Source organism: Pholis gunnellus (genome assembly GCF_910591455.1).
Source record: "Pholis gunnellus genome assembly, chromosome: 4".
Classification (NCBI taxonomy): domain Eukaryota; kingdom Metazoa; phylum Chordata; class Actinopteri; order Perciformes; family Pholidae; genus Pholis; species Pholis gunnellus.
The window spans coordinates 19781599-19805618 of record NC_136530.1 but is presented as its reverse complement, the minus strand read 5'-3'; the positions used below and the strand labels follow the sequence as shown (position 1 = coordinate 19805618).

Genomic DNA, 24020 nt, shown 5'->3' with positions numbered 1-24020 from the left:
TGATCTTCCTGTACAATATGAAAACAAATGATATCAGATATCACAGCACTCAAAGATTCAGGCAAGACGCTGAAGACATATTGGTATAAAACATTTATTTTGCTCAGTGCCAATATACTGAGTAAAAATAACACCCAAGCCTCCAAACAGTACAAAGCAAACCCGTTCTATTCATTAGTCAAAGCTAGATCACGTAAACTCCCAAACATTATCAAATCAAGGTAGTTCAGTGATTGAATTGCTGAAAAGGATTTATAATAATCTGCAAATATTGAATTTTGCCAGCACCTGGATTCCAAGATTAAAGTAGTCTAACAATTCAAATTAACACAATATTGAAAGACATACAGTGCTTCATATACCCTAAAGAGAAACAAGTCAAGATGGTGTTGCAGACTTGAAGTGAGATTCTGTCAATCATTGAGTGACACAAACTGACTAGACTTAATTCAGTAACTATCTACCTTTGCAGATGAACCACCGCTGCCATCACCGTCCTCTCTGTTCAGCTTCTATTCCAGCAGAGCGAGACGGGTCGACAGACTTGGTACCAACTTGTTTGCAATAGCTTTCACTTCCGGGCTGATTCATAGTTGGTAACAAACCAATCGCAGGTTTCCTTTAAAGCTGTAAGAAAGAGCCAGAAGAATCAGTGAAGACGGCAGATGTAATCCAAACATACTTCTTGTAATGTCCAAGTATTTCACAGTCAGTCTCACCTTGTTTGAAGGGTGTGAAGGTGAAGTCCGGCTGGTAGCGCTGCAACTTTGCATTGCTGGCTGTCTTTTTGAACTGGCCGTCTGCTTTACTGGTATCAAACTAGAGGTCAAAGGTCAAGGTAAGTACATGGAACTGATGATATAGAAATGTTTCAAACAGCCGCTTTGATTATAAAGGACTATAGTAACAATTATACACAAATAGCAAGTCTTTGCAATTTGTACTCGATGTGCAACAACACACCAAAAACATGGAACCTTTTCTGTTTGCCAGGAATCTGATCCAAGAGGGTTGTTTACAAAGTTATCCAAATAACCTTGCTGAATAAAACATTATATATATATATATATATATATATATATATATATATATATAGTAAACCACCTGGTCCAAGTTAAACACCTCTAAAAATGAGTTTGCATGATCAAAAGGATACCACCACTCCTCCTTTAAAGTCCAGTCCTTGCACAACTGCTTCTGCTGCTTCCTTTATGGACACTTCATCCTCCTCTCCAACTGGAACCAGTGGACACGACACAGACATCAGCACTATGAACTTAATTCAGCTTTCACTATGGACATGTCGTGTATGAGGACTCACCAGAGAGAATGATTGGATCGACCTCTGGATACTCTCTCAAGACCCACAGGAAGAGACGAGCCAGGTCCAAGGAGTAGATGAACTGTCTTCTGGGCGTGCCGGAGCCCCAGACCACCAGGGGCTTCCCCTCCTCTAATCATGCACAAAAACAAGTGCACCATTTATATGGACCCTGCTCGTCCAATGTACAGGGTTGGCATCGGTGCTGTTACTAATCTTAGATTAAATATTGGTTTAACTGGTAACAACACAACTTAATAAGCTTTCTAAAACTAAATAATTCAGTGTATGAAAGTATCCACTTAGATAGGCAATGTATTTTTGAAACATTTGTTTTATTGAAATTCGTTTTACGTTCAGACAGCAATCTATAAATCAAATGCTCCGAATAAAACAGAAAAAGTGGATACAATAACAAGTCTGTCCAATCATTTTATTTGTCCCTGATTAAAATGATGGGCCGGGCTACCTGCCCGTCTACCTGATGGCACCGTGCCCGTGCACTCATTGCGCATCATAGGAGTTTTCCACAAGCTACGAGCTGAACAGCTGTGAGAAATAACAACAGCGACGTTGCTTGTATACGTTCATTATGATCATTTTAAGGGACTTTTGCTGCTAGCTACTTTCATTGGAAAAGCAACACTGGGCTGGGTTTTTTGGTTGGATAATTTCTTAAATTGAATTTAAGTTGAGTTAAATTTGGGGTGTCTTGCCCAAGGACACATCGACATGGACTAAAGGGAGCCTGAGATTTGACTGCCGATCCTCTGAATGAAAGAAGACCTGCTCTACCACTGAGCCACAGTTGCCCCTACCAAGGTATTTGGTATTGTTTTTCCAAGTGTTTTATCAATAGGGAAATATTAGATTATATAAAAGAATGTGACTTACTTTGAGCGATGTACGCTTTGTGGATGAGGCCTGGCAGCACATGGCCGTCTTCAATGCTGAAGTTGTCATGGGGACCAAAGACATTAGTGGGAATCACAGCTGTATAGCAACGCCCATTCTGCTGGAAATACGCCCTGTGAAAAAACAACAACACACACACACACACAGTTTTACAGACAAGTCTTATTCATGGGACATTTACTAAACATGTTACAGCACAAACCCATCAGTTCCCACCTGTTATGAACATCAATCATTCTCTTTGCATAGGCATAGCCAAAGTTCGACTCATGAGGTGGACCGTTGTGGATCTTGTGCAAAAAAAAAGCAAAGCAAAGTTAGTTTCCATTTACAAATTTACTGACGCCAGCTAAGAGAACACATGCGGGTCTTTTACCATGGTCTCATCAATAGGGTAGATGGTCTTATCGGGGAAGATGCAGGTGGACAGACAGGAAACAACCTTGACCACGCCAACTTCATGTGCGGCCTGCAGCACGTTATCGTTGATGTAGATATTGTTTCTCTGGGAGGGGACAAAAAACAAACAATATCTGAAATCAAGTACATAAATAGCAATTTATAACACAACAAATGCCACTTTCAACCCACGTCGAACAACCTTTCCAAACACCTGTGCTAGCTTATCAGCAGTGATAGCGGAAGCGCGACTTCCTCATACCCAAAAGTCCAGGTTGTATTTCATGTTCTTGAAAAGCCCCCCAACCATAGCAGCCAGGTGAATGACGTGGGTTGGCCGATGTTTCTCAAACACAGCCCTCGTCTCCTCCATGCTCCTGAACAGAGGCCACAATTAGCACCAAAAACGTGCGTTTGCATAATGGCAGTAGCTAGAGGAAGTGTTCTCTCACATGAGGTTGGCATCCTTGGAGGAGAGGAATATCCATTCCTCCCCCTCCTTGGCTCCCCCCTCCTCTTTGACCACATGCTGTATGGCCCTGCCCACCAAGCCGGATCCTCCTGTCACCAACACCCTCAATGGAGCGGTGTGATCACTCTGACCGTTCATCTGGAGAAAGCAATGCACACAAAACAAAATACTTAATAAAGCGAAAGCACAATACAAACACAATATGAGCGTTTGCATACGATAGTCAGGTTATGTAAATATTACACAAAAGGAGTAATGATAAGTTAATGTAGGCACTGAACACTCCCTGACAGCGTCCACAGGTAGGGTGTGTGGCAGCTCGACTCAGCTGCTAAATAGCAGGTAAATGCCACGTCATTGGTCAGTGCGGTTCCGCAAACTACATCAAGCCAGACTCAAATAACAAACAGTCGCTAACTTACTATAGCTAACTTAATCTTACCTCACTTTTCGGGTATCCAAACAGGCCAACTTGTTTGCTGCCACCCTTCAGTCTATGGTTGCTTCCTCCTGCTTCTCATTGGAGGCGAGCAGTATTTACAGCACTGTGTTGTTGAGCTGAGCAAAGCCAGAAACGCTAACGTTATCAACCAAAGTTGATGTTAGCTATGCTAGCAGGTAACCGCTGTATTCATTCCTTTCAGCGAGTGTTATATGTGGCTAGTTCAATTCAACCTGAGCGTGGCAACTAACGCTGTATCGCAAGTAACAGTTTTTACTTTTCTTCCGCCTGGTGCAGTAAAGTAACGTTAACTCGGAGCCAAACACATGTATAAAGTAGTTGTTTTCTCACCCGTTGGCTGTTTACTACACAGACAGAAGGAGGCGGTTTAAAGATAGAGAGACAGGTTGAATGGAGTCTCGCATATCCTGTCCATGCCTGACCGGAAAGACCTGCCGGCGCCGGAGAGAGAGCTTCCGGTCATAACCTTCAAAATAAAGTTGTATTTACGAACAGCTGGGCTGTTGTTTATGCCCCAAATCGACACGCTGAAGCGTTCCAATTATTCTCAAACTGGAAAGACATTGAACATGCATCAAATATAAAGTTTCACTGAATACACATTTCTCACACATCATGATACAATTTGAAACATTTACTTGTCAATGACATGACATTCATATTTTAGTGCCCGAGTCCATTATTTCCTATTTTCTATCAATTCAAGACATGTATCATTTCATTCAATAGACGCTATTGAGTTTCAATACATTTGCAGTACATTCAAATAATATGTATTCTTTTATGTTTTGGCATCTCACACCCTGAATGAACCCTAAACAATGGGTGTTCTCACAAAATGTGGCTCCGTCCGCTCGGCAGCTTCTTGACTCTCGCTTGCCACGGTCCTGACGCCTGACTGACGCCACAGACTAGCCGCACGCTTTGCCACTGTCAGTAGTCGCACTCGCTGTCTCTCTGGCGACAGAGGCAGAAAACAGCTGCTGCTGTTAAGCGAACGCAACACACGCAAGGAAGGGAAACCAGTAGGTTTGCAAACCAGTAGGGACGTAACACCATTTTGCGGCGATCGATTCAGCGCAGGACTGGCTCATCTCGAACGAGCCTATTAGTTCAAATGCGTATTAAGGTGCATTTTGTAGCGTGGATTAGTGTCCAATGTTATATTTTCTTTCACTTGCTGAGGCTAGAAACCTGGACAGACAAATCACTCTCCAGGTGGAGAAATCCAGGTAATTTCTTAATTTCCCTTTTGTCACTGGTTTTAATGTGGCCTGTTCATTACTGCAGTAATCTTTTCAGTGATTGATTTATATATGATTTGTCATATGCATACTCTGAGTCTTAAGATTCTACCCCGAGTCAAAAGTCCTGGTTCAACTTATTTATACAGTAAACAGATGATGACAATGATTTACATTAAATACAAGTCTAAGACTTGCCAGCTTGATTACTGCTGCAGTTCTCAATAATTGATCTATATGAGCCATTATATATTCTGAATCACAATCGATTGAATTTTTTTTCATTCAAACTTTATTAAACTTCTACTTCAAGTTGAACTTTTTTTTACCATGCATTTATCAAAACCAACAAAACAGTAATCACTTTAATCTGTAAAGAAGACGCAAAGAATTTTTGAGACCATTCGATTTTAATCAATACAGTGCAATATTGTGGGCCCTTATATCCCATAGCAGGGAAAGTTTTACATATTAAGGAAGAATTCCAAAATAAAAACAATTTGAAAAGAACACTGTATTTTGTTTAGTTTCACTACTCCTCACATCCAAAGACTTGGTACTGCTCGGCCATCTCCGCCATGCCCAAACAGGTAGGTCTGTGTTCCTCAGTTTGACACTCTGCTTCTGTGGGCCAATACTCAATCCAGGTTCTCTCTCCGAGTATATACTGATACCTGAGGAGAGCAAAGGGAAAAATGCATTGGTTCTTAATGTGAACAGCTGTAATACTCTGTCAATAGCAACAGAAACACATAATCAAGAGAACAAGAAAGCCTAACTTGATTTAGTAATAGAAAGCAATACAAACATTTAAATACACACCACACACTTTCACACAAAGAACAAGCTTACGATTGGTCTTGCTCATCTCTGTAAATATCTTTGGATGCGCCCATGATAAGGTAGTTTTTGCCTGTTCTCAGATCCAGCAGCTCCCTGCAGTGTGGTAAACTGAGCAATGTGCGCACTTTATTCAGAGGACCCACATCCTTGATTCCTGTAATTAAAATATAAGAGAACATAGAAAAGGTAAGGATTAAATCAGGGGTGTCAAACTCATTGTTGCTCTGGGGCCGCATCATGCATCATGGTTGCCTTCGTCGTCGGCGGGGAGGGGGGCTGCTGCTGCTGTTGTTGCTGCCGCCACATACGCTAGTGGAGGTGTGCGCGCGCGGATCGGAGAGGAGCTCAGCCGTGCGCGATACAGAGAGCAGAGGATATTTGTAAATTGTATCAAGTCCGACTTTTACATTTTTTTTTTGCTGAGGGATTCGCGGGCCACATAAAATGACGTGGCGGGCCGGGTGTTTGACACCCCTGGATAAAATGCAGAGATAAAGGTGCAGTACATTGTTCCACTGCCATGTTTCTACAGTAGCCTAGAATGGACAAACCAAACACTCCAGATGGAGCCATTCACGTCGGCCACCGTAGTTCTCCTACACGCTTGACACACGAGAAAAGCAATCTGCAACTTTACCGCTAGATGGAGCCAGACTGAACTGTAATATTTCTTGGCTAGAACCAACCAGTAACTTCCTGGAGTGTCTGCTTGTTACCTGGCAATGCGAGCTAATTTGGCTGGCTGCTACAAACATGTGAGTGGCACCAGTCATCTCATCCAACCCTCTGGCAAAAAGCAAATATACACAAGTCCCAAAATGATAAATACCCACCTTCTTTGATGACTTGCAGTACCCGCACTGTGTAAATATCAGTGGACAAACCATCTCTAAACTCTTCCAGTCCCACTTTGTACACTGAGGACAGACAAGTTGCAGATTGTTAGCGGAGTTGCTTATACTTGCTAGTCTCTTACTCACACCAACATCCATTTTTTGTATAAAAGCTTTATAAATGCAGTCACGCTCACTTACCAAAATCTATTTTATAGTTCATATCCTCACAGACCTGAGCTGTGCGCTGATCATTGCTGACTTTGCCCTTCTTCTGCATACTGCAGTTCTCTGGAAATGCACAAAGTAAAAACACAACTGATGACCCTATAAAATAAATACATGTGGATGTGAGAGGGAGAGTTGATGGGTGAGTGAAGCTGTACCTAAATCACAATTTAAGTAATTCTTTAGCTAGACTGATGCTCTGATCCTACAGGTGCTTGTTGCCTCTGACAAAAAGTTGAATATTATGTAACAATCTGGTGATTTACTGTAAACCAGTGTTCATTTTGGAAGCTATTTTATATTTAGTCTTATTCAGCATTCACATGGAATCAGGCAGACGGACGCCTTCTGGACAGCACTGGAAAAACAAACCAACAGTCGGAATATGTTGCTATGGTGATGGAATAAAATATATCAAACAAAAGTATTTCATGTCTACTATTTTACGTAATTATGCTTGTAATGCATGTAACTATAAAATGCAGCTTTCTCTTAATTTTCTATTGGAAACTTAAACAACTTTGTCCTTCCATGAGGGAGCTACACAACATCTGATTGTAAATTCTGTCGCAAAATTGTCTTAGTCTTTAGATTAAAATGCTTATTTGTTTTAATCACATTTTAGGCATTTTCATCCTTCATAGTTTTCGTCAACAACTCTCTTGATTTTGTCAGCTATTGTTCTTCTATATCAGCAAATAAAACAATTTTGTAATTTTAGCATTATCCGATGAAAAATGATTAAGAATGCAGCTCAGTCCAGTCACACCCACCGGGCTCAATATGGGAGCCAATGCGCACCGCCTAACATTCAACATGCTGTGTGAGTGAGTGTGTCTGTTTGAGACAGCGAGAGTAGTTGGACATCATCCTGTTTACCTTCAGCACATGTGCATTCATCATTTCTACAGAGCCGCATTAACATTCCAGCTTTCCTCTCTGGATGGTAGAATTTCACACAACGTGTTTCTGCAAAGGAGAAGAACGATATTTGAAGAGGAGTTTGTGGTAGCTTCAGTACATCAGAACATTCACATGAAATACTTTGAAAATGTAATATCGACTGCTCATCCACAGTGTTGTCTACTCTGACATCTATTGGCAGCAAAGTACATGGAAGCATCATGTGTTTCTAAGTGACTTAGAGACTCACGGTCATAGTACTCATAAACAGACACAGGAGCTGGTTGAAGGACGCCCACTTTCAGCATCTGATGGACCCTAAAAGTGATCTCCTCGGGTCGTGTGTGAGAAACCTGTGGACAAAGGTAAGATGCAGATAACACACAAAGAACACGGCAGAGAAAAATGATAAAGGCATGAAACAGGTGATGTCTTACCTTGTCCAGGTAGATGATGAGTGAGCTTCTGTCTGACAGGACTGTGTTCATCTCATATTTCGCAATGGTGCGAGCACGTCCTCTGGACAACTACACGCACACACACACATTGTCAGACAATCACCATACAAAACAACTTGTTTCTCCTAATGAACACAACTTGACTGAACTGTCTGTGGGTATACATGTATCTGTCAGTTCTTACTAGGTCCAGGTCTTTTGTGTTAACAGTGAAGCCAGTTAGCAAGCCAATATCCAAGATTGACATGGATGCATCGCTGTCCTTGTCCTTATACCTACACAAAGAATAGACAGACAAATAATGGCATAAAGGAGATGGAGAGAAAGAATGATGTTAATTATATTTGAAAATGTTCTATAGAGCCATGTTACTGTAACAGTGGTCAGTATGACATCTTTATTGTACTCACAAAACCTCTATTCTCAGCCTGTATATCTTCTCATCCTCATCCATTCTCTCTGCAGGAGCAAAAGTAATTGAGTATTTTGTTTATTCGTTTCTCATAAGGTAAGGAATGTGGCAGAAACAAACTGATAAAATGACAACAAATAAACAGAAGGAGAGGGAGCGTACCACATTACCTGGGAGGAGCTGCACAGACATGTTAAACTTCTGACAGTCACTCTCCTTTTCTTTAGGCAGAGCGTAATACAGCGACACCATCTGTCACATTGATAAAAGTGCATCTCAAAATGTGTCGTAAAAATAAAGTCCACACAAGGTTAAACATGCGTTTGGTCTCGTCTGAGATTCAAAAAGGACAAATCAACAATGAACAGATGATAAAACTCAGAATCTGAAAAAGTATTGTGCTCACTGTCAACGTTGCTTCTCCTGAGCCGGTGGCAGTCACTGTCACATTCTGGTGTATATCATTGGTCTGTGCAAATTTAAATATGCACACAAACAAGGTCAAAGATCAGCAGAATAAACCTACAGGAAACAACAGGAGTGGTGACATTAATGAGCCACAGAGAGTTTGTTTATGTGTCTTCTCACGCTAGATGTTCTTGTGACGTAGTAGTTTTCCCTGTTGAAGTTAAACTTATGAGGCCTTGGCCTGTCCGAGAAGATGATGTCCACATTCAGATCATACTCTAGTTTTTTAGTACTGGCCCAGTACTCTGCTATTGCCTGGTACACTATTATGGTAGCCTAGAGAGAAAAAGAGTGAGAAAACAAGACTTAAAAAAAAACGAGACTAAAGTAAACGTAGGATGGAGGTATCAAGATGCAGAGAGAGGTCAGTGTTACCTGGGTTGATCCATAGCCTCCGCCCACCTTCTGCTGCTTGTTGAACCATCTCACAACAGGTCTGGCTTGTTCAAAGGCCTTTATTAACAGAAGGAATGTAAATACTTGACATTTTCTGTGGTCTGTGGTTACATAGACTAAAAAAAGAATGAATTTAAATAGAGAGCTGTCCAGTTGTATTTTAGATTGTAACCTGCCAGTTTCCAAAGTTTCCAAGTCTACCATAGAGCTTCTAAATCAGTTTTTGCTATCATAGCACAACCAAACAGCAGCTACTTGAAACCAACATTTTAAGGCATTGGCATTAATGAGACACACATTTCATTGACTTTTGTTTCCAAACCCTCCACCCTTTTAGTGAGGCAACATGGATGATGACTGAGTTGTATGTTTTTTGGAGCAGGACCTCCTGGTGAAACCCACACAAGTGGGACATGCTCACCTTGGCCTTGACCAGAGCAAGAAGAGCATAAGCTGTGGCCTCCAGAGTGTAAACACGTCCCTTAGCTGTCGGCCAGTGAGAGAAGTCTGAGGAAGATGCACACAAATAGCTTTTTATTACAATGCTGTACCTTGAACAAGCTTAATTCACTGATAATTCCCCAATCCGTCATTTTAGAATATTTAATGTTATAGAAATACAATTAAAAAGAAGAAAGTAAAATGTCCTCAATTTAAGAAAAATGCAACTAATCTTTCTACATAAGAGCCAGATTGAGAACAGATTATTAAAAACAATACAGATTATTGATATTGCAGAGATTAAAAAATCTGATATTTGGTTTTAACACTTTCAGCATTTCTGATAAAAATCCCTTAAATTTGTAGTTCAAAAATATGTACTGATCAGGACACTATATAAAATAAAGTTGTCTAATCTGGTGGACAATCCATGTAAATGAGAAACTGTTTCTAAATCACTTAAAACATGTTTTGCACTGAGCAAAAGTTACCCAATAGTATTGCCCAACATACCTTGTGTTGGTCGGGCTCCACTGCACTTATTATAGAAATGACTAGTAGATGTGTAATATCCAAACACTACAACATAGAATCAGTTTAAGAATCATGCTGTGTGACAACACCTGGGGAAACAAACTTGTAGAGGATCTGGTGGCTCAGTTTGTCTTCATTTGCCAGGGCATATGACGTCATGGCAACAGCATATGGGTTGGTGAGGCTGGGCAGACGCCTTTCCAGATAGGCCACTGCTTTGCCTATACTGCCTGGCAGAGTCTGGACGAAAAAAAAGGAAGGAGAAAGGAGAGTGAGGAAAAAACAGTCTGATACCGTAATCCATCCATGTTAAATATCCCATTCTGTTCAGGAATGTTGTAACATTTGATCCTGGGACATTAGCTCCATGGAAATGCTAAATCAAGGGTTGGCAGTAAATGTTGCCATTTTGAATGTGTCACATGCTTCAAAAGAGTCATTTTAGTACATTTGACCTTTGGATAAACCCCTCCCAGCAATTGCTATTTTGGTTTAGCAACTGAAACTAGACTCGACAGGTCGTTCCACCTGCTGAAGCAGTTTTCAAACTGTTTTTTTAACCATTCTAAAACTAAAAACACAAGAGAAAAGATATAAGGAATGGATTAAACATTGTGTCTATCTGCTCTAACGTAAAATGCAATTGTCAGCATGTCCATGTAACACTACTACTACTACTGTATCACTAGTGTAGAGTCTGAAAATGAAGGAATAAAAGCAGTGGAGGGAAAAGAAAAAATGGAGATGAGGTACTCACATTAACAGTGGCAGCACAGAGTGCGCGTGACTCCTGCATGGCAATGAGGCAGAAGGCCGTCATGGAGGCATCTGAATCTGCGCCGCGAACATCACCCTACACATGTACGGACACAAACATGTTGATTCATATCAGATTTTAGCCAGTGACGTGGAACTGTTGCCATCTTGTTATTGACGATAATTAAATCAGTTCACGCACAATCATCTCTCCTTGGATAACTCTTCCAACTTCTCTAAACAAGCCGTCAGGTTGCTGCGCGTTGACAATCAGATACGTAATAGCGTCACAGATGTCTTTGCTTTGCACTGCCACCAGACTTTTGGCCATGGCAAACACCTTGGCAACATAGGCTGTCAACCTGAGAGAGGAGAGGAGACGTTGAGTTTCCTTTATTTGCACATGAAATACACCATCGCCACATAGTCAGAATTTAGGTTAAAGGAGGAAGTGGAAACATTTGTATGAGTTCTTGGATATTTGAAAGCCTCACCAGGTGCTACTTTGGTGGCTGGCCGACACAGCAAAAGACCCATAATTTGTACGGTAAGCAAGCTCGTTCTGGTAGCCTGGACACAAACAAGAACACACAACCAGTCTGAGGAGCCCTGTTACATATTTCTCCTGTTGTAATTGCATCTTTTAAATGACTCTGCTGGCATACGTTTTTGTTTGTAGTTCGACTTATACAGTCTATGTATTGCAATCAGACCACTACTACAATGGACTGTCAGGTCTGCAGAAAAAATCCTTGGTTCCAGCCTGCCCTCCATCCTGGACTTGTACACCTCCAGAGTCAGGAAGCGGGCTGGAAAGATCACTGCAGACCCTTCACACCCTGGAAACAAGCTGTTCCAACTCCTCCCTTCTGGTAGGCGCTACAGAGCTCTGTACGCCAAAACCACCAGATACAGGAACAGCTTCTTTCCGATGGCCGTCACTCTGATGAACAATTAATCAGACATACTGCACTCCTACCTCTGTTTGCACTATTACCATCACTTGCACGATCACCTCAATTCCATTGCCATTGTTGTTTATAACATAGTTGTTAAATGTTTATACCTGTTATAATGTATTTTGCTGCCCTTGTTTTATTTTTTATATATATATTTTTCTTGTTTATTGTAAACTTGTGTATGTACATTGAGAGCAAAGTGGAAACCGGAGTCAAATGTATGCGTACGGCCAATAAAGCTGATTCTGATTCTAATACTTAGTGTCTCTGCTTGGTGTCACGGTTTAGGCTTTGCCCCCTTTGTGTCTCTGTAGCTCCGCCCCTGGTCTCCTCCTGGCTTCCTCCTGTGTCTGAGTGTGTTTCCTGATTGTCCTCATTCTCTACACCTGTGCCCAATCACCTGCCCCTGGGTTTTCCCTCTGTCAACCCCTCTTATATAAACTCCCCTGCTTCCCTGTTGTTTTGTGGGATCGTTTAGTTGCTTCCCTGTCTGTGCTCCAGGTTTGTTCCCGCCACGTCCCAGGGTTTGGACTTGGTCTTTTTGGACTTTGCCTTTTGGACTTTGCCTTTCATTTCAGTTTGTATTTTTCACGCTCCCTATTGGAGTTGTTTTTGTCCACTTTTGTGCCAGTAAATTAACCTTGCCTTCCACCTCGTCTCCAGTATCTGCGCTTGAGTCTTTGCTCTACCCCTGCACCACATCCCATGACACTTGGGGCAGTGGTAGCATGCATTGCTGTCTGCCATACAGTTTTTTTATTTTTCATACCACTTCTGCAACATCAGAAAGTTAAAAATCCTACACAGGGGCATCAATATGATTCATGGTATCTGTGCCAATACCTACCAGTCTTGATGTGTTGGAGGGCTTCGATACGTTTCTCTAAGCCCACAGTTTCCCACTGGTTGGTTTTGTCCAAATAAGTTGCTGCAATGACAGGTAGAGTCATGTGGATCATGTTCGACTCTCCAGAGCCTGAGGGTTGGTAGATCAGACTACCCATTTCGCTAACGAAGTTCTCCGCCAGTGCAGAAACTTGTTCTCTCCCTGCAATCACACACACAAAGAGAAAAACAAATCAACACGAAGAAACATGCAAAGGTCCCCCACAACCAGTGAGGTAGTCAATTCTCAATAAGAACAATGCCAATTTACAACAGTTCATTTTACAAGCACTATGTGACATAACGCGCCCCAAAATATGACATCTCACCTGTCACAGAGATAAGTGTCCTAGTAGGTGTGTCTCGAAGCAAATCTTTCTTAGGAATTCCACTGTTGAGAGTTTCTTCTTGTTTACCATCTGAAGGGATAAACCATCGGCAAGTTGGGGGAAAAAGTGATAAAAACACTATATTACTATATAATGTAGCTATTTATGGGTAAACTCACCTACACCTCTGGTAGAGGGGTCTAGATTTAAAATCTGATAAGATTTAACCAGTACACCCTCAGGCTGGAAAAACAGTTAGGACAAATATTACAACTCACAACAATATTTTAGTAGTTTGCCGTTGTGTAATAAAATACAATATGGCTTGCTTTTTAAAATCTTCTCTTAATTTTTAAAAGGCTGATACAGTACACATATGCATCAAGGTTAAACCCCTAATAATGTGTTTCCCTATGCTGACTTTAACACGGAAGATCGATGTTTCTCTTACCACCACCTGCAGCATCTTCCTGATTCCATCATGGAGCAATGAATCTTTAACCGCTGCTTTGACCTCAATGCTGTATTGTCCTATTTTCATGGGAATAATAACGAATGGCACAGAGCGTGTAGTTTGGGGCCCAATTATGACCTCCTGACGATACTTCCCACGTTTAGAGGCTGCACTGCACACATCCTCCTCCTCAATCAGATCCACACGCACCTTAAAAACAGGACAAAGATGGAGAACGAGAATGAAGTATGTGTAACCGTCAAAGATGAAGACCCCCACTGATCATAGCAATCAGTTTTATTCTAGGTCACCTATCTAGAGTGTGACTGCATTCCTAATTTGAAGAAATGTAATGCTTTATATTGTTTCCTTTGGGATCAATTTTAACTTGAGGATGGAAAGGCACACTGTCCCAGTTCTGGGGACCAACCACCATTCATCAAAGACGAGAGTAAGGAGTTAATTTGTTCTATTTTTTTGAGTGCCACTCGTATGTAAGTCCAACATTTACTGTTGTCTTTGCACTTTTGTTTGAAATCGCTTCGAGAAATATATCTTGGTCTCATTGGCTCTGGCATGAAACACCAGAGCAGAGGAAGGCAGACTTACGGTGACAGGATCCTCGCTGTAGTTGTGGAGGATTGCCTGAACTTCCACCTGCTCTCCACGGACAGCAGAGTACGGCAGCTTAAGATCAACGAAGAATTCCTTCCGGACAATTACCTCTAACGGGTCGCCAACACATATTCCTTTAAGATGAGAGGGATAAATACAAGTGATGAATGAGAAAAAAAGGGAGAGAGAGAGAGTGGTGTAAAGGATGGGAGAGGTTTACAGGTTTTAGTCACTGAATCCTCACCGTGAGTTTTTGACAGACTAATGCCAGTGAATTGCCAGGTTGTGATTGAGTCTCGCAAAAGAACATTTCTCGTGAAAGATGTGGTGTCACTGAAACATAGAAAAGGGTTAACACTTTGAGAGGTAAAGGGTGGCTTTAACTCCTAGTGGTGTCAGTGTGAAGTTATATCGTGTCTGTGCATATTTCAGTTGACTCACCAGTTAGGTGTTTGTGGAAGACAAGCCGGCAGTTTGATGTCTGACCACAGCCAACTCTCAGGGAAGTTGGTGCGAGAAACGATTTCATTGCTGTCCACGTAACTGTTGTCATCCACCTCACCTAAAGTGTCATTAAAAATGTTACTAAAATTGAATGGGACAGGGAGGGGAAAAACTGACAAGAAAACGCGGCTCCTTCTCCCTTCAGTATGAAAAAGTAGGAGCATGAAGAAATAGATTGATATAATATCTCAAGAAAGTATGAAGTGAAAACAGTTTCACCTCACTTATATCTGTCTACTAACACATATAGCATGGCAAAGACGAGAACAGTGAAAGTCAATGGGACAAGCTGTCCAACGACAAACAGTGAGAACTGAGTGACTGAAGATGACTGATGATGTGTTTATTGGGTAGTTTAGAGCCGTGGTTCTTACTTAAGCTGGTTGTGACGTCCATAGTAGTGGCTCGTTTCCTCCTGCTGGGGGCCGGACATTTCAATTCTGGAAAAACACTTTTTTAACTTTAAAATGTGGAAACTAAACTTGATTTGTGTTTGGTATAATTGATGTGAAACTCTTTAAATCAAAGTGAGGCTGTGAGAAAATTTTATCTCGAATTGCACATCCATTTGTTGAATTGTTAAAACATTGTATTTAACGCTTTATTATAGTAGAACCCCTAAAATAAGGGCGGGACCATGATCACCTAATGTGGCTGTCACAGTAGTTCAATGCCTCAAAGCGTCGGTTCAACCAAAAACATATTATCTTACATATGTCAGGTAGTATTTGACAGATAGTTTTGTCTTTTTGTGCCCAAAGTTTAAGATATCAGTTTGAGATTCTGGCTCTTTGTTTGTGTCGCTCACAGCACTGAAGAATTAAAAAAACTAGACAGCAACGAAACAGTGTCTCTGAAATCTATCTACATGTCAAAATACTGAAAAAGGTGAATAAGAAATAGAATGCAATTTGGTTTAAGATGCTGGTTTTACTGTCCACTAGATGCTTTCTCCTAAAAAACACTAGCGATGAATAAAGGTCGATGTGCCCACTTCTCCTAAGAGATATTTCATTGATACAATGTTAAAACCTAAAGAGGGGTATGTTCACAGAAGGGGAGAGTAAAGTAGTGTCACCTGTTCTGTAGGGTGTCCCAGAACCCGTGTTGGACTGAAACATCAGCCCAGCATCGTAAAACACACTCATACCGTCCTTTCCTCCACCTGGTGTGCAGCCTGTGTCGTACTTCTCTACAATGTCCCACACCTGAGCAGGTCGGAAGTCATTCTCACACACAAATACAAACAAGACATATGGTTACAGGATGCAAGTTAAACAAACACATCTATAAACTCACACGACAGATCTGATATGTACACATGAACTCATGCAATGTATTTTGCTGCAGGACAAATTTACAGCGGATATTATCTGAACCTAAAAGCTACGTGAAATTTAACATGTGTGTAATTTTCTTTTATTTATAACTTTTTTTAAATGAAACTCCTTGAAATATTTTCAGAGATAAATATGACATAAAGAAATTGCCTTTTTCTGGGTGAGACGGTGCTTGTCATTTACGCCTTTGTCAACTGCCACCAGTCCCACTGTGGCATCTGGATCTCCTGTGACCTTCAGAACAAACGCCTTGCGGGGCTCATAGGAAGGTTTGGCTGTTGCCGATTCAAGCCTCAGCTGAATGTGAAGGGGAGGTGAGTGAATGAGAAATGCAGATTTGTATTTGCTTCAGCAGTTTCATACATAAAACATATGTCTGAGAAATTAAAAAATAACTTCATCAGCTTGTGGTGTTTTGTTTGCCCACTTAAACTCTCCTACATCAGTGCTGCGTGTCTCACCGAGCCCATGCAGGAGTCCTTGACATCCACCCAAACAGAGTCTGATACCACTTCATTGCCGTTGGTATGGTAGTAGGCTATGATGCGGAACGATGGCAGCATTTCTTTGGTAACAGGAATTATCAGGGAAATCAAAACTTGACCTTTTGTCCTGTAACGGCCATTGTTCACCAGCTGACCTCTGCTCAAGATCTAGGGACGCAGATTTGAACATCAGCACTTATCAGACATGAGTGTATATTTTACACACAAAGAGGGACGCAACCACCAGAGTAATGTGCACACATGCACAGGTGTAAAACATCTCTCACCAGGTATGTGATGTCAGTGCCATGGCTTTCCTGCCGGTTGAGGAAGAGGTTGATTTTCAGGTTGTCTCCTAATTTCAGCTCCGTGGTATCCACACCTGCAAATGTGAGATGTTGTGATAAATCACCCAAAAGAGTAGTGCATGGTGCACACTTTTCCACCGCTATCTCCTTTTTTTGTACCATCTGATGGTATTTCAGGATGTCCCTCACCTATGTGGATGTAGTTATTGCTCGGTGTTGTATACGGTAAAGGTACCATGGAGGCTGATGCTTGTCTTGCAGGGCTAATAGCAGGATCGTTGGTCCTTGCCTGCAAATAAAGACACACACAGGGAAGCATACACACACAGTTAAATAAAGAATACTTGAAGAGTCCCAAATCTTTCCCATCTCAACTTATCGTGGCTGCTAAATAGAACGACAAACAGACATTACACTGACAAGATGAAGTTCACCATTCACATACTGTACAGTAAATGTGCAAACAGATGAACAATAACAGGGATCTGCTCGGCTTGATTTCACCTCTTCAAGTGAACGTAAAAAATGTTTGCCAACGAAAGCTGAAATTCAAAAAGAGTAAAAGATTTCAGAGACTTACAGTTATTGTCAAGCTTGGGTTCCTTGCCACTGTATTGATGGTAAGCTTTGCGATGCCGTTGGCTGCGGTCATGCTGTGCACTTGTCCTGGATCCACCACCACTCTCAAGCCTTGTGCCGGACTGCCGTCAGGATTCACAACCTCAACCTGCCATCAGAAACACAAACAGCTGAACATCAGAAATCGACTGTCTCATTGAAACACATCTTTTTAAAGGTCAAACTCATGTTATTAGATTAGTTTGTAGTTCTAAGTATGATGACTTAGTTCATGGTGACCCAAAGGGTTGATAGTCTTTTTTCTGTTTTCAAAATCTGCCTTAACATCATAATGAAAGTCCACGATAAAACATTGATCTAATCAATAACAGTTATGAAGAGAGCATGAAGCAGCATGTGCACATTTACGATATATTTTTGTTTCAGTAGAAATATAGCCATTTGATCAAATGGATTTCTTCCAAACATGTAACAAATAATAAGAAAATAATACAAGAATAACCAATAAAATAACAGTAAACATATACAGTTAATTATAAATAATACATATATGTCATATTATATGTTAATGTAAATAACAATAAAAACAACAGCAATGACTGTTAAAGTCCAGACAGAGACAAGGTACCTTCCTGTAACCTTTGAACATTTGTATCTCTACTTTGCTGAATTTCTTCATCTAACCATTCAATAAATTCACCCCACTTATTAAAATACGTGGGGTGGCCCCAAAGTGCTAAGCCATAAACCATACATATGCTGTCAATTCATGTACATGTAAATAAGTACTTTACCGCAACATCGAAGGACATTCCTGGTTTGAAATATTTGGGTGTTTTCTTGAAGTGGATGGTGTAAGGTGATTGGACAATCTGGATGCTTCTCAACTCCGCCTCCACCATTTCACTACCTGTGTGTTGATACAGAAACCAAACACATTCACACAAAAACTGATTACAAGAGTATTTCATTATATTTATTTTACATCTCGGGATTTTCATCTTGATTAACTGATACAAAAATGGTATCTTGATTTTCTATTCTCCTCTCGTTATTGTTTGGGGATTTTCAGACTCTAATAATCACGGTAGTTAGCTGGTAGTTACGCTGATCAAACACACTGAAAAGGCACACACACACACACACACACACAGTCTCTCTTTCTTACCGCTCTCCGTCAGCACACTGACGGCCACAAATATGGAAGTCCCCACCATCTCAAGGATGTTTGGGAAAGTCTTTGTGATGTGCTCTTTCCTCAGTGTGACCACTCCATTACCTCTCTCAACCTAATGTGACATCATTAAAAAATGCATCTTCAAATACAGTACAGTGGTAAAGTCAGTGAACAGCCTGGTTTATGTCTGAACATCCTAAATAAATAATATATGTCGATAGAAATTTAACAATTCAGCTAAATCAAACTGCAGATGTATGAATAACAGGAAATTATAGACATTTTTCATGTTTTAGACTCTTGCAAAACATAAATAAAATGCAGCTAAAGTGTAAGAATGTGCTCACCTGGACTCTCTGAAGAGAACTTTGGAAGCTTTTCTTTTGACCGTCTAGCATAACCCCAAATACCACATAGGCGGTCCCATCCACCTCTTCACCAAACAGATACCTGAAGCCACAAGACAGGGACATGTTAAAGCCCACAATGAAGCAAAACAGAAAAATCTAAAACAAACAAACAAAAATCTGACAAAAAAAAAGCAAAACCCCCAAACACAACCTCTGGACTACACCCTTTAGTTTTCCTCCTGTAATCAATCTACCAATCAAACCTGATGTCTCAAGCCACCAAACAAAAGCCTTCACATACACAGCTCTGATGTTGACGGTGAGCTCTTCACTGTCCGCGTAGAAGAAAGAACTCATAGGTGTCAGTTTAACCTCAAAACTGGGCAGCACTGCAAAATGGAAAACATTTTATTGTCCAATCAGGTAACAAAAAAGTTTATAAAGGTTTTAAAGAGAAGTGCAGGTAATGAAGGACTCACCGTATTCTTTGACCTCGAACTCTGCAGAATAGCTCTGCTGTGGGTTGATCTGGAACTTTGTCACCACCTTCCACATTCCGGGACTACACACGTGCACACACACAATTCAATTAATCATTTAGAGACTTTCTTTATACTGCGTGAAGTTATACAAACATATTTATATCTTACACAAATTGAGATGTAGGCCTACACAACAGAGCTGCAAGAAAAGTTTTATATTTACATTTTATATACCAAAATGTTGGTTTATCAAATTCTTATTTTTCAATAATATAGTACAGATACAGGTTGGGTGAGTATCTAGATCTTGATTGAGTGAAGATGAGCTGTGAAAAAAAGAGATAAATTGCAGTAACGACTCAGGGGTTCCAGAAATGACTTACCAACCACGTTGAAGATATATTATATCACAGCCAGGCTCTTATAACATTAGCAAATGGAGTTATATTCTCACAAACTCTTTTCTCCAGTTCATGTCTCTTTTCTTATACAGTTGTGCTTGACTATTCGTTAATTCATCAGGTGGCCTTAATCAAAAACAAACCTATTTTTTACTGATCGAAAATTGCATACCCATACTAAAAAGAGTATATCTCTGCAACCACAAGGTCTGTTTTTATAATTTTGGTGGTATAATAAAAGGAACACTTGTGAGATTTGTTCAGATGTGTAAATATCAGTATATATGTTACTGGTTAAGAGTAAATGAAGATGGCACACAGTACAAATGAAAAATGTTCAGGTATTATATTATATATATTCCCCCAATTGGACAACGTCAAATTATTTAGCATTATGCAAAGTAGCCTATATTTTAACATGTTTTAAAATGAATTACCATGTTGCTAATTTAGTGTTTGGACAGCAACTAAATAGAAGTATGTAAGTCATGCAGTGTATAAAGTGTTGAGACACACTGAATACTGAGACTTTTCATTTGAGCCAATTACAATTATGTTTTGAGATGAATAAATCCATATGTATCCAAAGTGTAAATACACCACTTAACAACAAAATGTATACAAAATGGAAAATGTGATTTAAATAATATAAACAACTAACCTGTCATTTTCAGCAAGTCGGAAATCTCCAGAGTGGATCCCTGATCTCAGAGTGACTGGATCAAGTGGTAAAATGGTGCCTTCAGGGGTCTAGAAATGAACATTTTTCAATAACCATTAACATAGAGCCGTGGTAAGTTACAAATTAATCCAGTAGTCCATGCCATATCTTTGTCTACAATCCGCCATCCTCGTCAACGTCTATATTGACCATAGATGGTATGATACTGACACTTTTTTCAACTATTTCTAAAATGTGTTTGTCTCCAACTGAAGGAAAAGGCTGTCTTTAATGCGCAAATCCACCACTCGAGGAAGATATTCAATTCTGTGCTTATCATAGATAAATAACAATACCACAATCTCGATGGAAATAGCATCAGTTCGGGTTGCATCATCCCTCTCTACTGCCTCCATACGAGGCGTCACTGCAAACATCCTGAAATGAACTGACAGAGAGAGAAAGAGGTTCATTTTGCTGCTGAGGAGTGAAGAACGGTGAATCTATTTTGGGTGATGTGACAGTTTAAAAACGTTTTGAAAAGAAGGGTTCTTTCACTTCACTGTAATTTAATAAAATCAATCAATTTCAATGACACTTCAAAAATGCCACTTAAAGATATTGTCACAGAAGGAGGTGTGTTTTGAGCACTGATGCAGATTTGAACTCACCTCTGCTGTTGGGGGTGTAGAGGGTCTTATCAGTCTGTATGAAGATGTACCCGGACTGAAAGGACACTAAGACCACTTTCTCCAGCAGTCGGTCAGGAAACTGAGCTTGCAGCAACACAAACTGCTTCATGCTGGCATCCTTACTGAAGTCTCCAGCAGGGATCTGAAACCAGTATGAAGAGACACCAGCAGTGCATCAGTAGCAGGGTAGGGTGGTCTAAATCAAGCATTTCTGGATTCATGTATAGATTATTTGTGGCCATGTTAGAAAATGAAGCCAATATATTTACATAATTACATATACAGTGACGGTATTTAAACTACCGTTATTTGTCCAAGCTGCTGGAAGTTATTTGCAGCACTAAGTGTCACAGATGTAGTTGTCAGCCTTTGGTTTTTGGTTGGATGGTTCATCACACTGATTTCAACATTGATGTCTGCTCCAGTGCAGTCTTGACACTCCACAAAGATATTTTCTGCTGTACCTACACGCAACAAGTTGGAAGCAGACATCACCTGCCTGCAGAGCAGCGGTGAGAGAGGAAGATACGGAGTAATAATTATATTCTGTCGTCACTGTGTATCGTTCTTGCTCCCATTACAGTTCAACCAATAATAATGTGGATATCAGGAAGATGAACAGATGAACAAACTGCATATTTTAGCTCTGTTTTGGGTGAATTAATTCAACCCCCGGGACAGTGTTTAAAGGAAAGGCAGGTCTACTTACAATGGAGCTCCATCAGCTAGAGAAGTCAGCGAGGCCAAGGCCACAGAGGCCACCAGCCACAGCAGAGTCCTACTCATCCTGACTGATCCTGATCTGCAGTCAATGGAGACTGTCAGTGTACTGCACCCTGTGTTTCTGCACGCATGTATGAACACAAACAGACATTATCGTCATCATTAATTCCCAGCAGCAGTTGAGAAACTGTTGAGTTTGGATACACTTTGTCTCTGCTCTGAAGAGAAAGATAAACAGTAGAAAATCAATGAGTTGAATGAACTTTTCACTGCAACATTACAGCAAAACAGCTTCAGATGCTTTCTAATGTGACACCTTTGTTTTATTTTTTCTTGTTCGGGACATTTTGAGTTCCTTCTAAATCTTGTTCTGGATAAATCAGCATATTACACAAAAACAAACATGCACACAACTACTACTCAGGTTAAAGTCATGTTGAGTCATTTCTGGGAAAAGTTTCTGGCAGGTGTTTTTGGAGTTTCAACTGCATGGACTTTTGTCCGGTGACAATTTTTTTTTAATAGAAGTAAGTTGAAGTTATTGAAGTAGATTTGTTGTGTATTCAGATAGAACAAATCCAGATATATTTACAGTTTCTGAATTGATTTTTTAGAAAATGTACTCCCACAATCAGACAATTAGCTTAGCTTAGCACAATCACTATGTCCGTCAACCCCATGGTGACAACAAGACTCCAGGAAGTGACACATGGCACATAGCCCCCCATAACACTACATTGTGACGTTTTTGCTTCCGTTTTTTTGTACTGATTATACGAACAAAATATAACATGTTATGGTGAGCTTCAGAGGTGTAGTTTTGTTACCTTTAGACAGAGGCTAGCTGTTTCCCCATGTCAAGTCTTTGCTAAACTAAGCTAACTGGCTGTAGCTTCATATTTAACAGACAAAATAATATCAATCTTCTCATCTAATTCTCAAAAAGAAAGCAAATAACTGTCAGCCTGTGTCCCAAAATGTCAAACTAATTCTACGCATTGTAAGTCCAGTGTAGCCATACTCTCTTTGCAAGTATTTTTAAGTTTGTAGGTCTAATGATACCTTTACTCCACTTCTAACTGTTGTGGAACACTTTTGCAGCATTGCATAATACACGTTTGGGACTATCAATTAGAAACTGAAAGTGGATTGTTGACACTGAACACTAAACATTCAGCAGGCAAAATTCAGGCTTTACATTTTGTTGTTACACTTTCAAAGGTTATTTCTCATTTTTGATTTAAGGTTTGATCTCAGACCTCTTACCCTTTAAAGCTCACATTTAACAGTAAAGTAAATCTGCTTGAGAATTATATTGTAATATTCTACACCTGCCACAAAAAGATATACCGGTACTAGTAAAAAAAGAAGTAACTCGGTGTGACTCTTGTGTGAATATCTCTTTGCATAATTTTTATTTGGTTGACTCATTCTTATTTTCTTTTAACTTCTGATAAGACCCAATCCCGCCTCGAGCTGCCACACCGCGTCTTCGTTCTGCACGTCAGGACTTCTTCAATTTGGACATGAACAAAGTTTGTTTGAGCAATCATAATGAAAGTAGACCACTCCAGCTGACAAACAACAGCCGCCTATACTCGCACAAGGCCCTTTCTCTCTAATCATTAAACCTTATTGAAATCAAGAGTGATACAGCAAACACAGTCAATCCAGATAGGCCAGCTCTCTGTGTCTGTGGTGTGTGCTTTTCAAAAATGTAAATCTAAAGTTAGACAAGAACAAATAGAATTTTATGATGGCAAAAAAAAAAGAACAGAGAGAAAGAAACACATGACCAGGCTCATTTGACCAGGCACCGGTTGAACAGGTGTAGCAGAACCTGCTGCATTCCGCCGTGTGCATGCGTGCATCCGCTTGATGCTGTTTTTAAAGCGCTTGTCGGCACGATCAGTTAGCTGGGATTAAGGAGGAAATTGGCCTTTTCTGTGTCTGTTTGAAGCAAGCACCATTTATTAAACATGTGAGAAAA

The 24020-nt window shown here is 40.4% G+C and overlaps 2 protein-coding genes across 5 annotated transcripts; both read right to left on the bottom strand.

The window, feature by feature from the left end:
* Positions 1 to 80: 80 nt before the first annotated feature.
* Positions 81 to 4007, bottom strand: LOC306695148 (GDP-L-fucose synthase-like). 4 transcript variants are annotated; one of them, XM_079158303.1, is made up of 11 exons: positions 3901 to 4007; positions 3550 to 3665; positions 3088 to 3245; positions 2898 to 3012; positions 2613 to 2741; positions 2453 to 2526; positions 2216 to 2349; positions 1322 to 1453; positions 1157 to 1236; positions 720 to 819; positions 81 to 627 (listed from the first exon to the last, which is right to left on the bottom strand). In XM_079158303.1, the coding sequence occupies exons 3-11, from the start codon at positions 3243 to 3245 to the stop codon at positions 572 to 574; spliced, it is 978 nt and encodes a 325-aa protein (XP_079014429.1). In that variant the 5' UTR covers positions 3550 to 3665; positions 3901 to 4007; the 3' UTR covers positions 81 to 571. The 4 variants fall into 4 exon arrangements, with proteins under 4 accessions (XP_079014429.1, XP_079014431.1, XP_079014428.1 ...); XM_079158305.1 differs by lacking the exon at positions 3550 to 3665 and having other exon boundaries at positions 3901 to 4000; XM_079158302.1 differs by having other exon boundaries at positions 3550 to 3984.
* Positions 4008 to 5346: 1339 nt separating this feature from the next.
* Positions 5347 to 22093, bottom strand: LOC306694901 (complement C3-like; the record flags this gene model as incomplete). The annotated part of the gene is made up of 42 exons (XM_079157947.1): positions 5347 to 5488; positions 5667 to 5811; positions 6491 to 6574; positions 6692 to 6781; positions 7598 to 7687; positions 7872 to 7974; positions 8059 to 8148; positions 8264 to 8354; positions 8490 to 8538; positions 8662 to 8743; positions 8898 to 8960; positions 9080 to 9235; positions 9335 to 9412; positions 9777 to 9862; positions 10420 to 10570; positions 11088 to 11183; positions 11289 to 11448; positions 11581 to 11656; positions 12893 to 13093; positions 13260 to 13349; positions 13439 to 13502; positions 13711 to 13923; positions 14323 to 14462; positions 14573 to 14661; positions 14770 to 14890; positions 15207 to 15272; positions 15911 to 16040; positions 16323 to 16469; positions 16634 to 16825; positions 16945 to 17039; positions 17155 to 17254; positions 17546 to 17692; positions 18339 to 18454; positions 18713 to 18833; positions 19069 to 19171; positions 19373 to 19460; positions 19551 to 19633; positions 20616 to 20704; positions 20972 to 21063; positions 21287 to 21449; positions 21611 to 21806; positions 22017 to 22093. The coding sequence occupies 42 exons, from the start codon at positions 22091 to 22093 to the stop codon at positions 5347 to 5349; spliced, it is 4755 nt and encodes a 1584-aa protein (XP_079014073.1).
* Between the last annotated feature and the right edge of the window lie 1927 nt (positions 22094 to 24020).